The 25,873-nt window shown below is 46.8% G+C and overlaps 1 protein-coding gene across 1 annotated transcript; it reads right to left on the minus strand.

The window, feature by feature from the left end:
• Positions 1-14,304: 14,304 nt before the first annotated feature.
• Positions 14,305-25,591, minus strand: CLEC4F (C-type lectin domain family 4 member F). The gene is given in 8 exon segments (XM_032652251.1): positions 14,305-14,436; positions 14,657-14,689; positions 14,691-14,712; positions 15,081-15,199; positions 16,101-16,252; positions 20,975-22,093; positions 24,578-24,694; positions 25,531-25,591. Coding segments are annotated over 8 exon segments (1,755 nt in total).
• Positions 25,592-25,873: the final 282 nt, after the last annotated feature.

Here is a 25,873-nt window from a genome sequence, read left to right on the forward strand (position 1 = left end):
ATTTTAGTCAATAAGATGTAATTCATTCATATCATTTATTTTAATGCTTATATTGTCCGAGATTTGGGACAATGACACCCAGGGGCGATGATGAAGGAGCAATGATTTGGAAGGAATCTCAATCCCTGAGTGACCATGAGGGTCAGAGATGCACTACTAACCTCCACGTTTCACACTGTTAGAGGCGAGAGAAATAAACTTTTTGTTCATCAGGCCACTGCATTATCGCGTGACGGAAAGGTGTAGGCCCCTCAGCTCAAAGCTTAGGGCCTGTGGGGTCACATGAAAGAGCTGAGACTTAAGAGCTGAGAGTGGGAGCCCCTTCAAACTGGCTCCTCTGTCCTTTTGACATGACCCCTTCATTGTTTGAGCACTTACTTACTTGTGCCAAAAAGCCAACATGTTCCAGGCTCATCCCGAATTCTCCTAGTCCCCGCCCTGAAATGGGTCAATTCTCCTTTTAGTGGAAGATAGGATTTAGAAACCAAGTTTGGATGTTCATTCCTTTTGGGATGTCATTACTTCTAGGCTCTCTTTGCAGACAGGAAATAGATGTATGCATGCACAGAAGCATACACACACATACAGCTGTATCTATCTCTGTATATAGATGGACAGATACATTTAAAAAGCATGAGTTCACAGTAATACCTCCAGTTCCAATCCAATACCTCAGGTTTCTCTCTAGTTTCCCCCTTTCCCCCTTAATTCCCTTCTTCAACAGTGAGAAACTTCACTCTGGTTACTTATTTGCTCGGTTCCCACATAGAACTAATTTCCTAGCCACACCAGCCACCTCCTCAGCCCCATCTCCATGGCAACTGCCTTCAGAGGCAGGGCAAGGGGAAAAGAAGAGGACACACCAAATGCTTAACTGGGGTTCCCCTGAGCAGTGGGCCTGGGAATGGGGAGCTTTGATCTGTGAATCCCATCTTCTGTGTTGCTTGCATTTTCATAGCATGAAATTACTTTTATAATTTTTAAAATATATTTTTTAAAGAAGGGAAATTGCTTTATGTGCTCTGAGTTCATTTGGTGCTGTCTGCTGACAGGCAGAGAGAACGCAGCAAGAGCCAGGTGTGTGGGGATGAAGCTTAAAATGGAGATGGTTTACCCCTTTACTTAACTTTCCTTGGGTGTCAAAAAGAACATCACCAACATTATTATTTTTTTAAACAAATTTATTTATTTATTTTATTTTTAGCTGCATTGGGTCTTTGTTGCTGTGCACGGTCTTTCTCTAGTTGCGGCGAGCGGGGGGCTACTCTTCGTTGCAGTGCGCAGGCTTCTCATTGTGGTGGCTTCTCTTGTTGCAGAGCACGGGCTCTAGGCACGTGGGCCTTCAGTAGTTGTGGCACGTGGGTCCAGTAGTTGTGGCTCGCGGGCTCTAGAGCGCAGGCTCAGTAGTTTTGGTGCACGGGCTTAGTTGCTCCGTGGCATGTGGGATCTTCCCGGACCAGGGCTCGAACCCGTGCCCCCTGCATTGGCAGGCGGATCCTTAACCACTGCACCCCAGGGAAGCCCCCTCACCGACATTATTTTATTGCCAAAAGCTCGCGTGGGCAAGCTGGTGTGCATCAGGAACCCAGTGTGAGAAACCCAGACTTTATTCTTTCAGACCTGCTCCCCTCCATCAACTCCAGCTATCATTTTCTGGCCCCTTGGCTGTTTGATTCCTCAACTGAGCCATCTGTTCTGAGGGAGAGCAATGACATACACCAGTTTGAGCTGAGGGGCCTACACCTTTCCGTCACGCAATAATGCAGTGGCCTGATGAACAAAAAGTTTATTTCTCTCGCCTCTAACAGTGTGAAACGTGGAGGTCAGTAGTGCATCTCTGACCCTCATGGTCACTCAGGGATTGAGATTCCTTCCAAATCATTGCTCCTTCATCATCGCCCCTGGGTGTCATTTCCCAGAATGGAGCTGTCCCGTTTGAGGCTTCTGCCGTGGCTGGTGTCTGGCAGGGATCACCTTCACAGCAGCAAAGTCCTCAGGCCACTTGCACCAGTCAAGGTCCAGAAAACTCGTCTAGGGTCAGAAACTCTTCTGGGTATTTCAAGCAGATGCCAAGGGGTTTAATTCAGGGGTTTATAAAGGTGCTTACACAATCAGTGGGAGGGCGGGAGAAGCAGGAGGGGCTCTGAGTCCAAGGACACACCTCCAAAGCAGCAGCAGGCAGCAGGGAGCCCCTGCCCCTGCAGCTGCCACTCAAGCCTCCGAAGCTGGGGGAGGGGCCCGGGAAGACTGCTGCAGAGGAAACCCCAATTTCCCATGCCCTGGCATGTCCACAGGAAACAGTAGGACAGGGAGGGGCGCTCTGCCTCACTTCCACGCTGGTAATCTCACACAACCTGTTTCTAACGAAATCTTTTTTAAAATAAATTTATTTATTTATTTTTGGCTGCGCTGGGTCTTCGTTGCTGCGCATGGGCTTTCCTCTGGTTGCAGCGAGCAGGGGCTACTCTTCGTTGTGGTGCGCGGGGCTTCTCATTGCGGTGGCTTCTCTTGTTGCGGAGCACGGGCTCTAGGCCCGCGGGCTTCAGTAGTTGTGGTGCATGGGCTCAGTATTGTGGCTCGCCGACTCTGGAGCGCAGGCTCAGTAGTTTGTGGTGCACGGGCTTAGTTGCTCCGCGGCATGTGGGATCTCCCCGGACCAGGGCTCAAACCTGTGTCCCCTGCGGGCAGGCAGATGCTTAACCACTGAGCCACTAGGGAAGCCCTAACTAAATCATCTTAACTGGCATCCAGAGCCATGGGTACAAGGGGTTCTGGGAAATGGAGCTTCGGCCTTCCTGCCTCTGCGATGCAGAAAGGCACCCTGGAGAAGGGAGTGAGGACAGTCTGGTCCACATTATCTTCCACCCCGAGACAGAGAAATTGCCCCAGCACGTTCACCTCATCAGTCTTTGCCTATTCGTTACCCTGGGACCCAGCTGAGAAGAACACCCCCTCCTGCTGATGGAAACACCCATCGTGGGTGCTTGGAAGCCTCTACCACACCAGCCAGAGCGTGGCTCAGACACAGTTCCCTTAAGCTCCTTAGGTCAGTCAAGACATGAGAGAGCGGTGAAAACCAGCTCTAGTAAGAGAAGGCAAAGAATGACATTTTACAAGGATCAAACACTCTAAAGGGACATGTTTGCGCTGCCCAGAATGCCTACCCAAGTCAATTTGGTAATTTCACATTAGTATTCATTTTCCCATAATATGTATTATTATTATTACGTATTATTTATTACATACTATATATTATTCTATCTCACCACATTCTTGGGACTTAGACTTTACTCCGATGTACAAGCGGGAAAGTTAATGCCAGAGACGTTGAGTACCTAGCCAAGGTCCTGCTGCTGGTCAGTGGCAGAGCTGAGCCTCGAGCTCAGGCTTGCCGTCTCCGTGGCAGTCCTTTTTCCTCGAGGTCTGAGCGGCCCCCATCCCAAGGGCTCTGGGCCCAGCCCTGTGCCTCCGGTTAGCCTGGTGCCCCAGCACCCGGGCCCTGCTCCTCTTCCAAGGTCCTGCTCCCTGTGCCCCACACCTCACCTCCCTTGAGCTCCTCCTGCACCCCCTGGGCATGAGCTGGGGTTAACTTCTTGGCCACATCTTCAGCAGAGGTAACAGTGGGTCAGAAGTGCTTTTCCACCAACAGCGGAGAAGAGGAACAGACCCACAGGCTGTGTCCCCAGGAAGCTGCTTTAAGGTCATTTCCCCACAGGGACCCTCAACTCGTGCCCTTCTCATTTGTGCTGCTGGGCTAAGGCCACAGCCAAAGCCTGGAGCTCTGACAAGATGCCAAAGGTGCCTGGCAACCTCGCAAAGGGGTGGATGGAAGCTTAGGGCCTGTGGGGTCACACGGAAGAGCTGAGACTTAAGCAGGGCCCAGGGGTTCATCGTGGCTCAGAGGGGAAGAGCTTCTGCAGCACAGGGGTTCCTAGGACTTTTGAGCGAGTCATCCAAACTCTAGGCCTCACCTTGCCATCTATAAAGCAGAGATTATAATAGGAACTTCCTCAGAGCTGTAGTGAGGAGTCCATCAGGCTATTGGTGTAACAATAACAGCTACGGCTTATACAGTGGGATCTGGGTGCCATGAAGTATTCGAAGCTCAACATACGTGCTAATTTTCTAAATTCACACAACAGCCCCAAGAGTGAGGGATTCTCATTTACTCACAGAAGAAGAAATTGAGACACCAAAGTCAGGTAACCGGCTTTCACAGCTAGGAAGGGGCAAAGCTGGGACTGGACGCAGAGAGTCTGGCCACAGCCTGGGTCTACAACCACGAACCTCTCTTGCCTTGTGTAACTCCCACCCCATTGGAAGTGATGGTGAGAACAGCCATGATGATTTATGAACCAGATGGAATGTCCAGAAACTTGGCTATTACACAGACCAATCCTAAGTGACCCAGGCAGAGGGATGTTCTGAGCAACAGTGCAGGAACTGCAGTCAGAGCTGGTTGAGGGGCACTGAGGCCCAGGGCTCGGTTCCAGTGACCCTACAGCGAGGACGCCATGAGAGGCTCGGTGGAACCACCTTGAAGAGGGCCTAGATTCCTGGTCCTGGGATCTATGCAGCTGAGACTGGGAAGTTCTTGTCAAATCGAAGAAGGGTAAGATTGCAACAAAAGCAGGGCTCTGGGAGGTTCGAGAGGAAGTGGGATCCAGACTGCCTTGGGGGAGGGTAAGGGGATCTGAGGGGCACAGCTGTGCTGTGGATACCCTGCTGCGTGGACACTTGTCCTGCAGGAAGAAGCCTTCTTGAGGCCCAGCTGGCAGCCCCTTGTTCTATCCTAAATCACCACCACCACCCCCAAAAAGCAGCCCATAACTCCTCACTCTTCTGTGACTCTAACTGAGGCCTGGAGCCTTCATTGGCAGTGTGGGTCCTTGGGGGTGTTTGGCTTTGAGGTGCAGGAATTGCTAGCAGCAGACTGAGGTAGAGCCATTTATAACTGGCCCCTATAAGTGAGAAAATACAAAGAGAGAGGGTCTTCCTAGTAGGCACGGTGTAGGCTTATGGGGAGACCTGGCCAAGGCCCAGGCCCAAATCTGGGCATTGCTCATGGGAGCAAGTGTTGTAAGAGTTCTGGAGCATGGAGGGCTGAGACATTAGTTGGTAGAGGACATTTGGAGTTTACAACTATAATAAGTAGGGGTACCTTTTCCTCTAAACTAGTGACCTCCATCCTCAAGATGCTGTGCCATCTTCCTCCAGAATGCGTTCTCCCTCCTGACTGAGAAATTATTCTAGAAAACTAGGCCTCGAAGGTCATTTCATGACAGCCAAAAGGTCTATGCCTTCCCCTCCCTATGCCAGAGTCCGGCTGTCCCCTAAATCACAATGTGTAGACAGACCCCAGCCTCATCAGGTTGGGTCCTCCTACTGAGGGAGACTGGAAACCATGGCCCTGGGAGACAAGGCTGTGGGCACACCCCAGGTGGCGGGAATCGTCACAGCCTGCTGTTGCCATCAATGCAATCTGAGTGGAGGCAGAGTGGGACAGGGTGACAAGCGGACTACTTCCCCCAGGACAACTGCGGATTCACTCTGCCTCCCCAGATTCTCTCTGCTCCAGCTACAGAAAACTTAATTCCTCTGCCTTTCTCTTTCTTGGGGAGACTGCAGCTTTCAGAACCTCCTCTAGAGGAGAGAAAGGGCCAGCCCGGGCATGAGAATTGACCCTAGAATGTGAGCGGGAGAGAGTCTTTCAGGTTTACCAGTTCCTGTTCTGTTAGCTCTAGACCACAGACTATGGAGGGCTGGGTGAGCAGTGGCTACTCCAGAAGGTCCCCAGCCCCAGGTTTCAAGCACCACAGGACTCCTTCCTGTGGCTCTGAGAAGGGGGCAGATGTCCTAACCACCTCTCCTCCCTACTGGAATGCCGGCTTCATGAAGGCTGGAATTTTTATCTGTTTGGTTCGCTGTTGAATCCCCAAAACCTAGAAGAGTGTTTGGTACATAGTGGAAGCACAATAAATAATCCTTGATTGAATGAATATGGATAAAAAGTAAAATTCTTCAAGTATATGTAATGGTTGCGATTTATTTTTATTTTTTATTTTTTGGCCAAGCCATGCGGCATGTGGGACCTTAGTTCCCCAACCTGTAATCGAACCCATGCCCCCTGCATTGGGAGTGTGGAGTCTTAACCACTGGACCACCAGGGACATCCCAATGGTTATGAATTTTTTAGACATTAAACAAAGTAACACTGAAATACCTAAATCAAAAGCTACTAGAGGGCAGCTTCACTGGTGCACAGTGGTTAAGAATCCGCCTGTCAACGCAGGGGATACAGGTTCGAGCCCTGGTCCGGGAAGATCCCACATGCCGTGGAGCAACTAAGTCCATGTGCCACAACTACTGAGCCTGTGTGCGCGCCTAGAGCCAGTGCTCCGCGACAAGAGAAGTCACCACAACGAGAAGGAGCCCGCACACCACAGCGAAGGGTAGCCCCTGCTCGCCGCAACTAGAGAAAGCCCGTGCAGCAATGAAGACCCAACACAGCCATAAAATAAATTAATTAATTAATTTTTTAAAAAAGCTATTAGAAATCTGAGAATGTGGATAACCATAGATAAATGTTAAACATGGGAGAGTTAAAATCCTCTCAGAGAAATTTATAGGCTGAGTAGACAGAACATAAATGAGGATATAGACTATCTGAATAATGAAAATTACAAGTCTAGTCTAACAAATATGCCTATGGAACATTCATAAAAAGTGAAATACACTAGGTCACAAGGAAACTCTCAGTAAATTCTAAGAAAGTGGGACATATTATTTAATACTGGCTTCTACTTTTCTTTGCGTAAGCTAGGAAAACCCTAAAAGAAAGAAATGCATACAAATAAAACAATAAATCCATCTCTACATATATCTATATTGCTATAGCTGCAAAATACCAAGGAATCAACTATCAGGAAATCAAATCTAGCAATATATTAAAATAACACTATAACCAAATAGGTTTCTACTCAAAAACTGCAAAGATAATTGATCATTAGGAAATTACTAATGTAATTTATTATACTAACATATAAAAGGATAAGTTTTTTTAGTGGTTTATTTATTTATTTGGGCCACACTGCACAGCACGTGGGATCTTAGTTCCCAGACCAGGGATCAGACCCGTGCCTCCTGCAGTGGAAGCATGGAGTCCTAACCACTGGACTGCCAGGGAATTCCCAAAAGGATAAGATTTTAATTAATATTTTGGTATATACTGAAAACCCATTTGACAAAATTCAGTATCCATCCTTAATTTAGATAACCTCTGGTTATTTGGAATTAAAGGAAATTTCCTTCACTTTATAAAAGGTAATTATCAGAAATCAACAACAAACAACTTAGTGTAAAACTGGAAATAGTCATATTAATGTCAGGAACAACACAAGCATGCCAGCCATCACCACTACTAGTTAACATTTTCCTGGAGGTCTTACCAATACAGTAACAAAAGAAAAAGAAATAAGATATAAATTCCAGAAAAGTACAATTGCAGTTACCATTACTTGCAAATAATGTTTTTTATCCAGAAACCCAATGCAGTTAACTAGAAAAAAAAAAGAACTAGAGTTCTTGCATATGTATTCAATAACATGTTTTATATATGATAAATATGCAAAATTAATAGCTTTCCTCAATACTATAATATCCTATTAGAGAATATAATGAGTTTTCTTTTGAAAGAGGTAGATTCAATGCCCACATTCATGTCTGTTTTCTCTGTAGATCTACTATAATGACAGTAAAGGAATAAAAATAAGAAACACCCACAATGACAAAGAGAATGGAAGAAAAATCAACAGCAGATAAGAAATTTCAACAAAACTTGGAAGCTGGTAGTGGGTGGATGAGTGGTAACTGAATCAGCAGAACTGAGAAAATGGAACTCAAACTGGCACTAGTGAGCAAAGTGAATAAAAATGAGGACAACCCTAGTAAGTTCACAACCCTGAAGTAGCAGTTACCTCTGAAGGCAGGGGTGCAGGGCAGACTAAAAATTGGAGAATCAGTTGAAAGTTTTATGAAAACCATTTAGAGCTTACACATCCCCTCCTCCACCTCCTGTAACTAGGCAATCCCCTGCACTGCAGAAGGGCAGTTTATATCCAGAGAGGTCTGCACAGCCAGACTGAAAGCAGGGGCACTCAGGGGCCACCTCTGTACCAAAGAGTGAGATGCCTAGACCCCTTTCCCCTCTGCGGAAATGCTGGCAGTTGAGCTTCTATTTCCCAAATGTTTGGGGAATTCCTTTCTGAAGAGCCCTCCACGGCCATTGGATTAACTGCAGCAGGGATGCTCCAGTGAAAAATCCAGCTAACCACCTTATGCCCTTTAGTGAAACCCACCAATAACCAAACCCCGCCTACAAACGGATCTAAAAATTTTTGAAAAAGTTAAAGGGGGGGCTCACCCTTCTGGATAACAAAACGTATTATAAAGCTACAATAATTAAAGCAATGTGGTTCTCATAAAAGAAAATGAGAGCTCATGGGAACGTTGCAATCAAGAAACTTGTAAGTACTCATCAATAGACAATTGGCTTAAGAAGATGTGGTATACTGTGTATATGCTGTCTACAAGACACCCACTTCAGATCTAGGGTCACATACAGACTGAAAGTGAGGGGATGGAAAAAGATATTCCATGCAAATGGAAATCAAAAGAAAGCTGGAGTAGCAATCCTCATATCAGACAATATAGACTTTAAAATAAAGACTATTACAAGAGACAAAGAAGGACACTACATAATGATCAAGGGATCAATCCAAGAAGAAGATATAACAATTGTAAATATTTATGCACCCAACAGAGGAGCACTTCAATACGTAAGGCAAATACTAACAGCCATAAAAGGGGAAATCGACAGTAACACAGTCATAGTAGGGGACTTTAACACCCCACTTTCACCAATGGACAGATCATCCAAAGTGAAAATAAATAAGGAAACACAAGCTTTGAAAGATACATTAGGGGCTTCCCTGGTGGCGCAGTGGTTGAGAGTCCGCCTGCCGATGCAGGGGACGTGGGTTCGTGCCCCGGTCCGGGAAGATCCCGCATGCCACGGAGTGGCTGGGCCCGTGAGCCATGGCCGCTGAGCCTGCGCGTCCGGAGCCTGTGCTCCACAACGGGAGAGGCCACAACAGTGAGAGGCCCACGTACCACAAAAAAAAAAAAAAAAAAGATACATTAGCAAGATGAACTTAATTGATATTTATAGGACATTCCATCCAAAAACAACAGAATACACTTTTGTCTCAAGTGCTCATGGAACACTCTCCAGGGTAGATCGTATCTTGGGTCACAAATCAAGCTTTGGGCTTCCCTGGTGGCGCAGTGGTTGAGAGTCTGCCTGCCGATGCAGGGGACACGAGTTCGTGCCCCGGTCCGGGAAGATCCCACATGCCGTGGAGTGGCTGGGCCCCTGAGCCATGGCCATTGAGCCTGCGCGTCCGGAGCCTGTGCTCCGCAACGGGAGAGGCCACGACAGTGAGAGGCCCGCGTACCGCAAAAAAAAAAAAAAAAAAAAAAAAACAAATCAAGCTTTGGTAAACTTAAGAAATTGAAATCATATCAAGTATCTTTTCTGAACACAACACTATGAGACTAGATATCGATTACAGGAAAAAATCTGTAAAAAATACAAACACATGGAGGCTAAACAATACGCTACTAAATAACCAAGAGATCACTAAAGAAATAAAAGGGGAAATCAAAAAATACCCAGAAACAAATGACAATGAAAACACGACGACCCAAAACCTATGGATCCAGCAAAAGCAGTTCTAAGAGGGAAGTTTATAGCAATACAATCCTACCTCAAGAAACAAGAAACATCTCAAATAAAAAACCTAACCTTACACCTAAAGCAATTAGAGAAACAAGAACAACAACAAAAAAAAAACCCCGAAGTTAGCAGAAGGAAAGAAATCATAAAGATCAGATCAGAAATAAATGAAAAAGAAATGAAGGAAATGATAGCAAAGATCAATAAAACTAAAAGCTGGTTCTTTGAGAAGATAAACTAAATTGATAAACCATTAGGCAGACTCATCAAGAAAAAAAGGGAGAAGCCTCAAATCAACAGATTTAGAAATGAAAAAGGAGAAGTAACAACTGACACTGCAGAAATACAGAGGATCATGAGAGATTACTACAAGCAACTCTATGCCAATAAAATGGACAACCTGGAAGAAATGGACAAATTCTTAGAAAAGCACAAACTTCCAAGACTGAACCAGGAAGAAATAGAAAATACAAACAGACCAATCACAAGCACTGAAATTGAAACTGTGATTAGAAATCTTCCAACAAACAAAAGTCCAGGACCCGATGGCTTCACAAGCAAATTCTATCAAACATTTAGAGAAGAGCTAACACCTATTCTTCTCAAAGTCTTCCAAAATATAGCAGAGGGAGGAACATTCTCAAACTCATTATATGAGGCCACCATCATCCTGTTACCAAAACCAGACAAAGATGTCACAAAAAAAGAAAACTACAGGCCAAGATAACTGATGAACATAGATGCAAAAATCCTCAACAAAATACTAGCAAACAGAATTCAGCAGCACATTAGAAGGATCATACACCACGATCAAGGGGAGTTTATCCCAGGAATGCAAGGATTCTTCAATATACACAAATCAGTCAATGTGATACACCATATTAACAAATTGAAGGAGAAAAACCATATGATCATCTCAATAGGTGCAGAAAAAAGCTTTCAACAAAATTCGACACCCATTTATGATATAACCTCTCCAGAAAATAGGCACAGAGGGAACTTACCGCAACATAATAAAGGCCATATATGACAAACACACAGCCAACATCGTTCTCAATGGTGAAAAACTGAAACCATTTCCACTAAGATGAGGAATAAGACAAGGTTGTCCACTCTCACCACTCTTACTCAACATAGTTTTGGAAGTTTTAGCCACAGCCATCAGAGAAGAAAAAGACATAAAAGGAATCCAAATCGGAAAAGAAGAAGTAAAGCTGTCACTGTTTGCAGATGACATGATACTATACATGGAGAATCCTAAAGATGCTACCAGAAAACTACCAGAGCTAATCAATGAATGCAGTAAAGTAGCAGGATACAAAATTAATGCACAGAAATCTCTTGCATTCCTATACACTAATGATGAAAAATCTGAAATAGAAATTAAGGAAAAACTCCCATTTACCATTGCAACAAAAAGAATAAAATATCTAGGAATAAACCTACCTAAGGAGACAAAAGACCTGCATGCAGAAAACTATAAGACCCCGATGAAAGAAATTAAAGATGATACAAACAGTTGGAGAGATATACCATGTTCTTGGATTGGAAGAATCAACATTGTAGAAATGACTATACTACCCAAAGCAATCTACAGATTCAATGCGATCCCCATCAAACTACCACTGGCATTTTTCACAGAACTAGAAGAAAAAATTTCACAATTTGTATGGAAACACAAAAGACCCCGAATAGCCAAAGCAATCTTGAGAAAGAAAAATGGAGCTGGAGTAATCAGGCTCCCAGACTTCAGACTATACTACAAAGCTACAGTAATCAAGACAGTATGGTACTGGCACAAAAACAGAAATATAAATCAATAGAACAGGATAGAAATCCCAGAGATAAACCCATGTACATATGGTCACCTTATCTTTGATAAAGGGGTCAAGAATATACAGTGGAGAAAAGACAGCCTCTTCAATAAGTGGTGCTGGGAAAACTGGACAGCTACATGGAAAAGAATGAAATTAGAACACTCCCTAACACCATATACAAAAATAAACTCAAAATGGATTAAAGACCTAAATGTAAGGCCAGACACCATCAAATTCTTAGAGGAAAACATAGGCAGAACACTCTATGACATAAATCACAGCAAGATCCTTTTTGACCCACCTCCTAGAGAAATGAAAATAAAAACAAAAATAAACAAATGGGACCTAATGAAACTTAAAAGCTTTTCCACAGCAAAGGAAACCATAAACGAGACGAAAAGACAACCCTCAGAATGGGAGAAAATATTTGCAAATGAAGCAACGGACAAAGGATTAATCTCCAAAATATACAAGCAACTCATGCAGCTCAACATCAAAAAGACAAACAACCCAATCCAAAAATGGGCAGAAGACCTAAACTGACATTTCTCCAGAGAAGATATACAGATTGCCAACAAACACATGAAAGGATGCTCAACATCACTAATCACTAGAGAAATGCAAATCAAAACTACAGTGAGATATCACCGCACACCAGTCAGAATGGTCACCATCAAAAAATCTACAAACAATAAATGCTGGAGAGGGTGTGGAGAAAAGGGAAGCCTCTTGCATTGTTGGTGGGAATGTAAATTGATACAGCCACTATGGAGAACAGTATGGAGGTTCCTTAAAAAACTAAAAATGAAGTACCATACAACCCAGCAATTCCATTCCTGGGCGTATACCCTGAGAAAACCATAATTCAAAAAGAGTCATGTACCACAATGTTCATTGCAGCTCTATTTACAATAGCCAGGACATGGAAGCAAATTAAGGGTCCATCGACAGATGAATGGATAAAGATGTGGCACATATATGCAATGGAATATTACTCAGCCATAAAAAGAAATGAAATTACGTTATTTGTAGTGAGGTGGATGGACCTAGAGACTGTCATACAGAGTGAAGTAAGTCAGAAAGAGAATAACAAATACCGTATGCTAACACATATATATGGAATCTAAAAAAAAAAAAAAAATGGTTCTGAAGAACCTACGGGCAGGACAGGAATAAAGATGCAGACGTAGAGAATGGACTTGAGGACACGGGGAGGGGGAAGGGTAAGCTGGGACGAAGTGAGAGAGTGGCATGGACATATATACACTACCAAATGTAAAATAGATAGCCAGTGGGAAGCAGCCGCATAGCACAGGGAGATCAGCTCAGTGCTTTGTGACCACCTAGAGGGGTGGGATAAGGAGGGTGGGAGGGAGACGCAGGAGGGAGGGCTTACGGGGATATATGTATACGTAGAGCTGATTCACTTTGTTATACAGCAGCAACTAACACAACAATGTAAAGCAATTATACTCCAATAAAGATGTTTTTAAAAAAAGTGAAGAAACCATAAAAGAAAAAGCCAAAGGAAAAGCCAAGAGAAAAAAATGAATAAAAACGGATTAAAGTCCACTTCAGCCAAATATGTCATAAAAGAACAGGTTTCTAATTCTGGTCATGATGGAGTCACTGGACCAGCCCTTCTACTGTAAGCAACCTGAAAACTGGACAAAACACATGCAACTATTGTTTTCAGACATCGGATAACAGGCAGAGCAAAACCAGGATTTGACTGGATGAGCCCAAGACCCTCCCTGGATTTCTTCCTGGTGGATTTTTCCAGACCACAGTGCAGGGGAAAGGGTGCCACACAGGGCGTGGCAGTCTCACTAGGCTGAGGAGAGAAAGATGGGAGTTTGGGGAGACTGAGCATTCCAGAATTGGGGAGCAGAGTGGAAAGGAGAGTAATGAAGAGAAAGAGCTCCAGAACTTTGCATGGCATTCCCTGGGCAGGCCTACGATGGGATTCCAGTATTTGCTGCAAAATAAAATTGGTCTAGAAATTCTCATTCTAAGCTGAGCTGGCAGAAAGCTGAGTCCCTGGAAGGGTGAATGGGGACAGGAAGAGTCAGAGAAATGGCTCTGAGGGTTAAAAGTCCGAAGACAAGATAAAGCCAGCAACCCGAGAGAAATGAGTTCTTGGAGTTATTTAAAGGGCTGGAAAAATCCAGCTCCAGCCCCATCTTCTACAAAGAAAGTACAGAGAACACCTGGGGTGTCTATGACTTTCTGGGAATTTGTACCCCTACCAAGTCCCTGTAGTTTGTGTTAAACCTCTGCTGTTTTCAACAAACCAACTGGAAGTTCCTAGCTATAAAGCCCTTAAACAAGATATGCCTATTTCAAGACAGAAGGTACCCCAAGGGAAGGAGAACCAAGGCAGGGAGCAGCAAGCCTGGCAGCTGTCACAGAGACAAGTCCAAACTTTCGTTCATCCGAGTATTTATTGAGGACCTGCTGTCTGACAGGCCTGTGCCGGTTGCCAAGGGAGGTACAGAGGCAAAACAAGGCTCTTGCCTTGAGGAGATATTTCTTGTGCTGGGTCACATGAGGTAAACATGTTGGAAAGATTTTTTTCAAAAGGACAGGGCAGGAGAAACAAAGGCCAAATGGAAGGCCCCAGAGAGCCAGCTGAGTTCAGAGGCTCCCAAGGCATCCTGGAGAAGGGGCTCAGCTCCACCTGCCTTCAGGCTACATCTGGCCCACGGGCTTCTCGCAGACCCACTGGTAGAGGGCGGTACAGTACATGTCATTCCACTTCCTCCTCATGTGAACACAGTCTTCCGTTTGCCCATTCTCGTGTCGCCAGTTGTCCGGCTGACTCTTGTCCCAAAACCTGGAAACAAGAGGGCTGTATTCTGCTAGATGAAAGAAGTGTCCCTTTGCCCTGCTGTGGCATAAGGAGCTGAAGTGACACAGGTCCCTAATACCCTGGTAGCCCCAGGATGGGGCCAGTGGTGCCCTCAGGATGGCTCTGCTGAGGTTGTCCTTAGTTACTGAGAATGGAGGGATGGGAAGGGTGTCTAAAGATGCAAGTCCCCACCCCAGAATTCATATTCAGATACCTTCAGATGGGGGCAAAGCTCCTTGGGACCAGGCCTAAGTAGTAGGGTATAGGATAGGCAAAAACAAACAAAACAGAAAGACCCACTCATATTCTGCCTGCCAGCCCCAGGACCTGTCCTGTTCTGACGCCCCCGTTTAGGAGTCCAGGCAAGGATCACAGCTATGCTGGTGTACACACACATCATACACACACCACACACATGATACACACACACACACACATCACCCACACAATCAATATATACACACACTTCATACACACATCACACACACACATAGTACACATATATCACCCAGAACACTAACACTTCGTGGGCAGGGATACACACACAGGACAGAGTCTCTAGCCAGACCTGCCCAAGACAGTGCCTGGGACAGCACCAGACAGTGGCTGGACTCACGCACTGCTCCTGGCACTATTGAATGGTGTGCCATCCGCCCAGCGCCAGAAGCCCTGCAAATCGCTGTCAGTGAGGCCAATCCAGTGGTAAGAGGCACTTGTGAACTGTATCAGAAATGCCTGTGGAGGAAAAGCAGGGTCGTGTGACCTTGTGTGAGGAGCTTGTTCACCAGGCTGCATGGAAGAGGGATCCAAGCCACGCCCTCCCTAGTCCCAGGGACATGAAGCCCACTTTCCAGGAGCTGGGCCTCCTCCCTATGCGTTCCATGGTTTTCCAGATCTAGGCCAGCAGCCAGGTCACCTCAGGGAAGTCCAGCTCTCCCATGTTGACCTGGTGAGGAGTGTGGCCTTACTGGGACAAAGACAGATCTGGTCACAGTTTTCTTAAGATGTGTTTTACAAAATAGCATGTCCTTTGATGGACAGACAAGAACAGTCTCAGGAGAATCACAAGGGTTGGACAGGTCTGTAAGTTAAATTTGACCAAACATACAGTGGGCCCTTGTCAATAACCCTAGTAACTTCTGATAAGAACCTTCGGCATATGGGCCACTCTGGGCCTCTATTGCCTTTGGTGGTCCTCAAACTCATATGTGTGTCTTGTCTTCCCAAGAAGCCTGCATCTTCTGCTCGTGGGCCTTCCATAGCCATCAGATGAACTGACGTTAAAATCAAGATTGACAACTAGAGAGGAAGACTGAGAGGAAAATGAGGGAATGGGGAGGGAAGGTTGCACCCGACACATTAAGGGCAGTCACTTGGTGCCATCTCCCTCTGCCCTTCCTCTCTGCTGACTCCTCTGGGTGTCTCCCTCGTTCACTAGGACATTGGGGTTTGCTGTCAGTGCTTGTACGTCCAGAGCAAGATGCTCATCACAATTCAATGAATATTTGCTCCCTGACTGACAGAGGAGGCATGAAGATCTCTGCCATGCCCACTCCAAGAGGGGGAAGGCCAAAGCGCCAAAGTCCCTGATACCACATCAACCCCAGCAGCACCACCCCAAGCCCACAGCTCTGACCTGCTCCTCCTCAGAGGTCACCGAGGCCAGGTGGGCTCCCCGGGACACACAGAACTGCTCAGCCTCCTGCCAAGTCTTCTTGGAAAGAGAAAAGTAATACAAGCTCCCGCTGTAGGACTTCCAGCCTTGCAGGATCAGCTGGAGGAGTTGATCTGGAGCAAAGGTGGGGGAGAAGAGAGAACCAGGAGTTGGCTGTGGATCCTGATCTGTCCAGGGACTGACCACTGAGGGTCACAAGCCCATGCAATTCTTGATGCCCAGTGCTACAGGGGCACGGTCTGGGAGGGTTCACCCCCAGCCCACTGCCCAGTAGCAGCTCAGGACATCTGGCTCCATCACTCCGGGGATATTCAGACAGCTCTGCCACCCAGCAATGCTCTTTCGAGGCTCCTGCTTCCCAGCTATACCACCCTCTTTCCCAACTCATTGCTATCACCTGACAGTTCTCTGCACCTCGATTCCTGCCATTTCCCTGGGAGAGTTCACAGCCAACCTGTAGCTTCCCTCATTTCCTTGACTCCACCTCCATCCACTTCAGCTGCCCACACCCAGGACCACGCTTGGGACCTTTTCATCCCCTGGTCTGCCTGACCTCACAATTCCAGACTCTAATAGCTCATCCCGTGAGCACACGCCCTGATTCGTTCAGCTGTTCCATCTCTCCTGTCCTGACACTCTCTCTTCTTTAACATCCTCCTCATCACAGCTGCTTGAAATGGTGCCAAAATAGACTCACTTATTCATTCATCTATTCTGTTCAACATTCCTCAACTTCCATGAATCAGGGACTGTTATAGAGAAATCAATAAGGCATGATGCATGCCCTCAGGGAAATCACTGTCTAGTAAATGAGACAGATGCTCAAAACGGTGTTGAAGATGCATTCATTGAAAACCATTGCATGTTAGAGGCACAAAAGAGGGTGTGGTCTATTTCACCTGGGCTGGGAGCGGGGCTCAGGAAGGACACCCCAGGTGAGAGGTCACTTGAGCTGAGTCTTAAAAGACTGAGGAAGAGTGTTCCAGATAGGCAGTGCCAAGGAGAGCATTCCAGGCAGGGGACAGAGTAGTTGCAAAAGCATGAAGGTGTGAAACAGCATGGCATAGCCTGATCTGTTCGAGTACCGGAACGGTCAGTGCACAAGGGATGGGAAATGAACACGGACAGGTTCACCAGCGCAAAATCGCACATCCCATGTAAAGGAGTTTGGAAGATTTTTCCTGTGAGCAGTGGGAAGCCCTGAAGGGTTTTCAAGAAGGATCATGGTATGCTTAGATTTGCACTGTAAAAATGTCAGCCTGGTAACGTGTGGATGCTCAACAGGGAGAAGGCAATCTTAATCGGACCAGAGACACCAATTACAACACAACTGCAATGTCTGAATAATAAATGGTGAGTGTGTAAACCAGGGGTTTTCAAAGTGTGGTCCCAGGACCGGCAGCATCAGCACCTGGGAACTTGGTAGAAATGCTGATTCTCAGACTCACCCCAGACCAGCTGAATCCAAAATTGTTTTTTGACAATCTGCGTTTTAACAAACTCTCCTGGTGATTCTGATACACTCCAAAGTCTGAGAAACAGCAGTCTAAACCAAGGACTAGGTAAGCTACAGCCTACCAGCAGCTTCTTTTTATAAATAAAGTTTTATTGGAACACAGCCATGCCCTTTAGTTTACAGACTGCCTTTGGCTGCTTTATCATTACAACAGCAGAGATGTTGCAACAGAGACTGTTCAGCCAAGAGCCCAAAATATCGACTGTGTGGCCCTTTAAGAAAAAGTCAAACTAATGGTTCTCAGCCCCCGACTGCCCATTAGAACCACCTAGGGAGCTTTTTAAAAAACTCTGATGCCCAGGCTGCATCCCAGAACCACCCCTCTCCCCAACGAAAAGTCAGAGTTCTGGAGGTTCGTTCCAGGCATCATTTTTGAAAAGCTCATTGGGTGATTCCAGTGTGTCCCCAAGGTGGAGAAGCATTGGTCCGTACCAAAGCAGTAGCAAGATATAGGAGGGAGTTAAGAGGACAGCATAAGAGAGTCATTAAGAAGAGAAGACTTCCAGGCTTCTGACAGAGGGCAGCAGAGCAAAACAGTAGAGTTGGTCCTCAGTGTTGTCTGTCAAGCCCCTCATTTGTCAGCCCCATCTTTTCAGCAGATGCTCCAAATGGCCCCCTCCCTCAAAACTCCCTCCCTCTTCTCTCACCAGGGATCTCCTGCTCTGCAGAGACACCACTAAGTATCAAGCTCCCTCAGTGTCGTGTACCCACATCTGCAAACCTGGGTGAACATCTACTTCCACACCTCCTCCCCTCCCAGCCTCAGAGATTCAAGTACTATCCCAACCCTTCAAGGCCAATCACTCAGCTGTGCATTTCATTCTCTCCTCTCTCTCTCTTTCTGTCTCCCCCAATCCACCACTGTCTCCCCAATCCCACCCCACCCCACCCCCCGGGTCTCTCTCTCCTTCAATCTCCTCCCTCTTCGCTGGTGCCTTTTTCTGACCCGCAGATCAAGCCTATCCTAATTTAGAAAAACCCTCTCAAGGAAGTTCACCAAAATATTAGCAGTGGGTTCTTATTGTAAAAATAGACATTTTTACAGAAATACAAGTTGTCATAGTCTCACCTTTCTATTTTTCAATATTTGCCACATTGTCTATAATTAATATGTAAGTTTTGTGATATTAGTATGAAAGATACAGGTTGTTTTTTAATCCCCCCTTCTACCCTTCCATCCCCTTCACCTTGGCCTCATCTCTCTCCTCTTCTCAGCTAAGACCCCTGAATGACTTGGGCACCTGATCTCTCATTCACGCCCCACTGACCATGGTCTGGCCTCCAGGCCACATACAACTCTCCACTGAAACTTTATTCCAATGACTTACTCATTGACTGAAGTTAGCGGTTGCTTATTGATTTTTTTACCTGGCCTCTCTTAGATATTTGCCAGAACTAGCCACTCCCTTCTTGAAATGCTCTCCTTCCTTGGCTTCCCCAACTGCACATCTCCTAGTTCTCCTCCTGCCTCTGAGACTGCCTTCTCCACTCTCCTTCAAAAACACCTCTTTCCCTTCTTGCCACCTAAAGGTTGACTTCCTGTTTCCACCCTCAGCCTCCTCCTCACAAAACGTTTTATCTCATGCAAACTCCCCACTCCCACTGCCACAACCAGAACCAGCATACCCAGGGCTCCTGCATCTCTGTGCACAGCAGGGCCCCTCTCCTACACTCCAGACAGACTGCAGATGATGGCCACTTGAATACCCCCAAAGCATCTCAGACTCAGCATGTCCAAATCTTGCTGCTTGTCTTCCTCTTTTATTCCCTGTCTCAGCCTGGAGACCCATCTAGCCAGCCCCCTTGAAGCCCTTCGATAGATCCTCATTTCCTGAAGGACAAAACCCCAGCTCAGGGACTTCCCTGGTGGTCCAGTGGCTAAGACTCTGTACTCCCAATGCAGAGGGGCTGGGTTCAATCCCTGGTCAGGGAACTAGATCCCACATGCCGCAACGAAGAGTTCACATGCTGCAACTAAAGAGCCCACGTGCCACAACTAAGATCCAATGAAGCCAAATAAGTAAACATTTTTTGAAAAATTTAAAAGTACATTTAAAAAAAAAGAAATCAGAGGCCTTCCGCATCTAGCTGGTGTCTCTCCAGGTCTGCCTCCCTTCTTCACATAGTGTTTTTCCAGCCACAGTCATCAACCCACTAATGGGTTGTACTGAGGTTGTAGGGTTTTTTGGAGAATAGATTATAAAATAATATTTTATAATAATAATGAATAATATTATAAAATATTAAAGTAGATTATAATCTATTATAAATAATATTATAATAATAGATTATAAAATATTACCATTCATGTGGTAAAAGTTTTGCTTTCTGAAATATGTGTGTGTGTGACACATAATTATACTGGGTCACAATATAAGATGGATTTCATGCTGTAGTTACATTCAAAACAGTTTGAAAGCCACCACTCTGGCCCCTGGCTACTGTCTTTTCAGCCTGTGCCTCACCAACCACCCACTTGGCCACAGTCCAGTCAGACAGAACTGCCTGAAGTTTCTGGAACCTCATGGTTCACATCTCCATGCCTGTGACCTGCTGTTCCCTTATCCTGTCTGCTCGGCGAGCACCTACTGGTCCTTCAGGACTCAGTTCAAGGGCCAAATTACCATCGAAGCATCTTTTGATCCTTTCTGCCCCAGAAGATTTCCTCCCCCCTTGGAAGATCCTTGTCTACACCAGAGGACATCAGCCCGGTGAAGATCCCTTCTTTTCCTTCTTTTTTGCTCCTCCCCAACCCCAGTTTTTAGACCTGCTCCCAACATAGCACCTCTTACGCCTTTTGTGCAAGGCTGCTCTACCCGCCTGCAAGCTTCAAGGGTAGGCATCACATCTTGTTCATCTTTATGCTCCTGACACATCCTAGGGTCTCAAAACATTTTTGTCAGATGAATGCAAGAATGCTGGGTACTTAGTTAAATGCTTTGTATGTGTTAATTCATTTGATCCTCACTGTGAAGCAGATATTAGTGTCTCCACTTTGCAGGTGAGAAAAGTGAAGCTCAGAGAAGGTGAACAGCTTGAGGAAAATCACAGCATCTGGGCTAGCAGGAAGTCGGAAATAAGGCTGTCTGGCCCTGCTAGCACACTCTGTCCCTGTTACACACCTCCACCAGATCTCATTTGTTTCCCAGATGTTTGTTTTGTCACTCTGGTCAGATGATAAGCAGGGATTATGCCGCCTTTGGTGGGGTCCAGACCCCCTCCAGCACCCACACTTCTTCCCAGGGGGGTACATGTAGAAGTAATCAAAAGGCTGAAGGGACAGGAGACTCTACCCTCCCCAGCACCCCCTCCAACTTACTTTGGGTCCTCTGGAGCTGTTCCTGCGAAGCAGACGCTGCGCGGAGGGTCTCCAGGCTACCCTGCTCCTCCTGGATTTTCGCAGTCATTGCTTTGGTGTTCTCCAAATCCTCTTTCAACCTGTGGACCTCAGCTCTGGCCTCCTGCAGATTTCTCTCTAACATCCGGGTCTTGGAATTTAAGGCCGCAACATCCTTCATTCCTTGTTTTAAGGTCTGTATCTCTTGGCTGGCGTTTCTCAAAAGACCATCTAACACCTGAATCTTGGATCTTAAGGCAATGGTGCTTTCTAGCTCTGTTTTTAATACTCGCATCTGAGCGTCTGTCTGTTCCAGGCGACCATTTACTGTTTGGGTCTGGGCAGTGACAGTTTCCAAATCTCTTTTTAACAGGCGAGTCTCATCGCCAGCCCTTTCCAAATGACCTCTTAATACCTGAATCTCAGCACTGGTGTTGCCTAAACTGCCTTTTATAAAGGTCTGGGTCTGGGAGTTTAAAGCATTTGTATCTTGCAGACTTCTCTTTAGCTTCTGCATCTCAGCAGCAGCACCTTCCAAACTACTTCTTAAAACTTTCTGCTGGGCCCTTAAATCATTGACACTATCCAGATTGCCTCTCAAAACATGGATCTGGGCATTAACATTCTTTAAACTACTGTTTGCCAATCGGACCTGAGCATCTGCCGTTTCTAACCCTGCCTTCAACACCTGGATCTCCGTGTTGGCATTTTCTAAGCCTCTGCTTAACATATGGAGCTCAGTGCTAGTGTTTTCTAAACCGCTTTTTAAGAAACTCTGGATCTGGGAATGTGAAGCTTGTGTGTCTTCCAGATCTCCCTTTAGTTTCTGCATCTCAGAAGTGGTCCCCTCCAAGGAACTTCTTAACATCTGGGTCTGGAAACTCAAGGTGCTGGCATCCTTTAAGATGCCTTTTACCATCTGGAGGTCAACACTGGCATTTTCCAGATGACCACCGAGCATCTGGATCTGAGAACTGACATTGTCCACCCTGTACATCAACATCTGGATCTCCGCACTCCAGGTGCTGGAAATCTCCACGTGCCCTTTAAACATCTGGATAGCCTCTTGCAGCTCTGCCTCCCTGCCAAAGTGGTAGGGATCTGGAGGGAGGAAATAGAGAAGGCAGCTAAGAGGCCCATTACATAGGGAAGCCATTCATTACATGGGCCAACCAGAGTGTTCTTAAGATTTCCAAGGGAAATGTCTATGGCACAGCCCTGAGTTCTCCTCAAGCAGCCTGTAACCACCCAGACCCTGGGAATGGCCACCTGAGAATGTAAACCCAAAAATGAAATAAAGGCCTACTTAACTATCCCATGTGAACTGGGGAGCAGAAGGATTGAAATACTTGCCTACTGGATTATTTTGCCATTGTAATTGAACTTGAAAATAACTGATTATATCATTGACAGCTGTTGATGTTTAATTCCACTGAAATTTCACCACTAGATGGGTCATTACGGTAAAGAAAATAGGTAAGAATAAAGCCCATATTTAGTCCTACACTGTATTTGTACACTAAGCGTGAAGCCTCTTGATACACAATTTTTACTACCTAAAAAACATGTAGGCCAGGGCTTCCCTGGTGGCGCAGTGGTTGAGAGTCCGCCTGCCGATGCAGGGGACGTGGGTTCGTGCCCCAGTCCGGGAGGATCCCAAGTGCCGCGGAGCGGCTGGGCCCGTGAGCCTTGGCCGCTGAGCCTGCGCGTCCGGAGCCTGTGCTCCACAACGGTAGAGGCCGCAACAGTGAGAGGCCCACGTACCGCAAAAAAAAAAAAAAACCATGTAGGCCACAAACATAGAAATTTTAGAAAGTTTCTGATCACAAATCCATGGGGTGAAAAAAACAGAAACAAAATAAAATAGGTACCCGTGGAGGAAGCATTCTGCTCAATGCACAAGGCTATGGTGGAAGTCCTCCAGGTGACACTGAACCCTGAGCTGCAACAGCCTTTTAAAGGGCTGGCACCCCCAATGTTATGTAGGGCAAGGATCCCTATAGAACCATTTCAGGATGTGGGAGACCTGAGTGAAAGGCTTTGGTCATTGGGGTCATTCAAGGAAACTCTGTAGCCCCTTCCATCTGCATGGCTTTTCCCACCAAACCCACCTGCAGCTGTCTCTGGTTCTTCTAGCACCCTCTGTGAACCTCATGAGCTAGGACGTAAGTTCAGACATTCGTGGTGTGAGGCTCCCACTCCAACCTCCTTTCAGGAATAGGGAGAAGAACCCAAGTAGGCAAGGACCCTTTCTGGAGGATTCCTACCCTATTTCTAAAGCCCTGCCTAGGTAAGTGTGTGAGGCCTCAGCCACTGTGCTGAGGTAAGACCAGGAGGGCCTTAGATCAATGGAACAGAATAGAGAATCCACACATGTATGGACAATTGATTTCCAACAAAGATACAAAGGAGAAAGGATAATTGTTTCTACAGTTATATACCCATATGCAAAAAGAAAAAATGAACTTCAAACCAAACCTTGCATCATTATTCAAAAAATTAACTCAAAATTAATCATAGACCTAAACGTAAAACCCAAAAACGATAAAATTTCCAGAAGGAAACATAGGAGAATGTCTTTGTGACCTTGGTATAGGCAGATTTCTTAGATACAGACCAAAAGGACAATTCATAAAAGAAATAAAAAGTGGATAAATTGGACTTTAGCAAAATTTAAATCTTGTTAAGAGAATAAAAAGACAAGCCACAGACTAAAAGAAAATATTCGCAAATCACGTGACTGATAAAGGTCAAAAAAAGAGTATGTACTATCAATCCTTTTATATAAAACTCTAGAAAAAGCCGAGTAATCTATATTACAGCAAGCATGTCAGTGGTTGCCTGGGAACGAAAGGAGGAGAAGAGAGGGAGGATGACAGAGGATACAAGTGACCTTTGCGGGGAGGACGTTGAATATGTTCATTATCTTGATGGTGATGATGTTTCACGTGTTTATACATATGTCAAAACTTAGTTTGTAGGCTTTAAATATGTATACTGTATTATGTGCCAATTATACCTCAAAAAATCCATTAAAAAAAAAAGCAAGATAATGCCTTTCTGTGAGGAGCGTGGCCCTGAGGGTATCAGGGAAGAAGCGTGTCCGAAGGGTCTGGGCATCCAAGGTTCCAGCTCCCTCCCACCCACCCCCTACTGTGGCTACTTACAGTCGTGTGCCTTGAGGAACTGCCCAGTACTGTTGTCTTCCGGAAACTCTTGGAGGGAGGCGTATGTCTCCAGTGCAGGTCTTCGGTGCTGTAGAGCTGAGATACCCCATTCCCAGGTCGGCATAATCCCTCAGCACTGAGCCTGGAGGAACAGGCTGCCCTACCTCCACTCAGGGTTCCAGAGGGGATGCGGGAAGATGGCACCAACGACCCCTCAGAGCTCCCCTCATGGGCCTCATCTCTTGGGAGGCTCCCCTTGGACAGGCCTTGGTCAGGTCCCAGGAAAGCTCTGGTTTGGGCCTGGGACTAGAGGTGGAGTGACCCTCCTGGGAGTAGAGGGCGTACATCTGGGGCTCTTTGGGACCTTGATGCAGGAAGGAGAGACAGTCAGCCAAGTTCGGGTCACCTAGGAGCTTACCCACAACACAGAGAGCCACAAGAGAGGAGACCACGGTCGCAGCCACAAAGGCCAGGATGGCCTGCAAACGCCTCGGCATCTTGGGGGCTGCAGGAGCCACTGCCCCGGGGTCCAGCCCTGCAGGGGAGAAGCCAGGGTCCGGGAGGAGACTGTGCTGTGCGGGCAGACAGGCTCCGCTTCTTGGGCTCCCTCTCCTGGCTGCCCGCTGGGGCTGAGAACACTTGCTACACTTACCGTGGGGAAGGGCAATGAGTGCTAGCAGACGTGCACCAGGGCTCATGGAGGCTGTGGTAGCAACATAAAGGCTAAGAGAAGACCACAGCCTGGAGCCTGGAAGGCGTGCACAGGGCACAGAACCTGGCGCAACCAAGGTGTCGTTTGAATGAAAGCAGAAGGAAGGGAGGGCAGGAGACCCAGCAGGAACTCTGACCTCAGCGCCCCAGGGCCAGCCTTGCTCCATCGATCCTGACCGGAGTGAGACGCAGAGCCCTTGGGGGCTGACATGGGTCAGTCCTGGAGCCTCCCTGGCTGGGTCAGAAAGTCCCCCATGGGTGTCCTAAAAAGGGCTATGCCTGGGAGTCTGGGGGCTGAGTGTACAGGGAAACCCACTAGAAGGGGGAGAGACGACAACCCGGAGTCCCGAAGGCCTCATGGGACCAGCCCAGTGTGCAGAGATGGGATCCAAAACCAGTCCCCCTAAATTCAAAGTTCACTCTCTTTCTCTTGCCAGGTTGCCATCCCCAAGGAAAAGGGTCCGGGGAGAGTTCACATGGAGACTGGGTGTGGGTCGCAGGCTCTCTGTCCTCACCTGCCGCACCTTCTGCCCTGCCTGCTAATTCTGGAAGCTGAGCCAGCACTGAGCCTGCCAGACAGGGGCTGAGGAAACTGGCGGAGGGCTGGGGCCCAGCAGGCCGGTCCCTGGTGAGGACGGGCTGGGGCCCCAGTTTTCTCACCTCGGGAGCACAGGGAGACACTCTGGTTGCCTGTGCAGAAGCGGACCTCGTCACCCCTCATCTCTTCCTTCATCCTCCAGTACTACTCCCTGCCCCAGGCTCCTAAAGGTCACGCTGCGGGCCAGCAGTGGTGGGAAGTGAAGCTGCGATACCCGGATTTATATGCTCCTGAGTCATTCCTAACCAGCGCTGCCTGTCTCCCTCCGCTGCTGACTTTGCAGAAGCACCCCATCTGGGCTCTTCCCCTCAAGTCTCCCAGGCGCCAGTCTGCACCCCCATTCTCCCGCTCCCTCAGCACCAGCCTCTGCTCTCCCCCTCAGGCCCATCCTCCCCGTCTCCGTGC

The sequence above is a fragment of the Phocoena sinus genome, chromosome 13 (assembly GCF_008692025.1).
Source record: "Phocoena sinus isolate mPhoSin1 chromosome 13, mPhoSin1.pri, whole genome shotgun sequence".
Classification (NCBI taxonomy): domain Eukaryota; kingdom Metazoa; phylum Chordata; class Mammalia; order Artiodactyla; family Phocoenidae; genus Phocoena; species Phocoena sinus.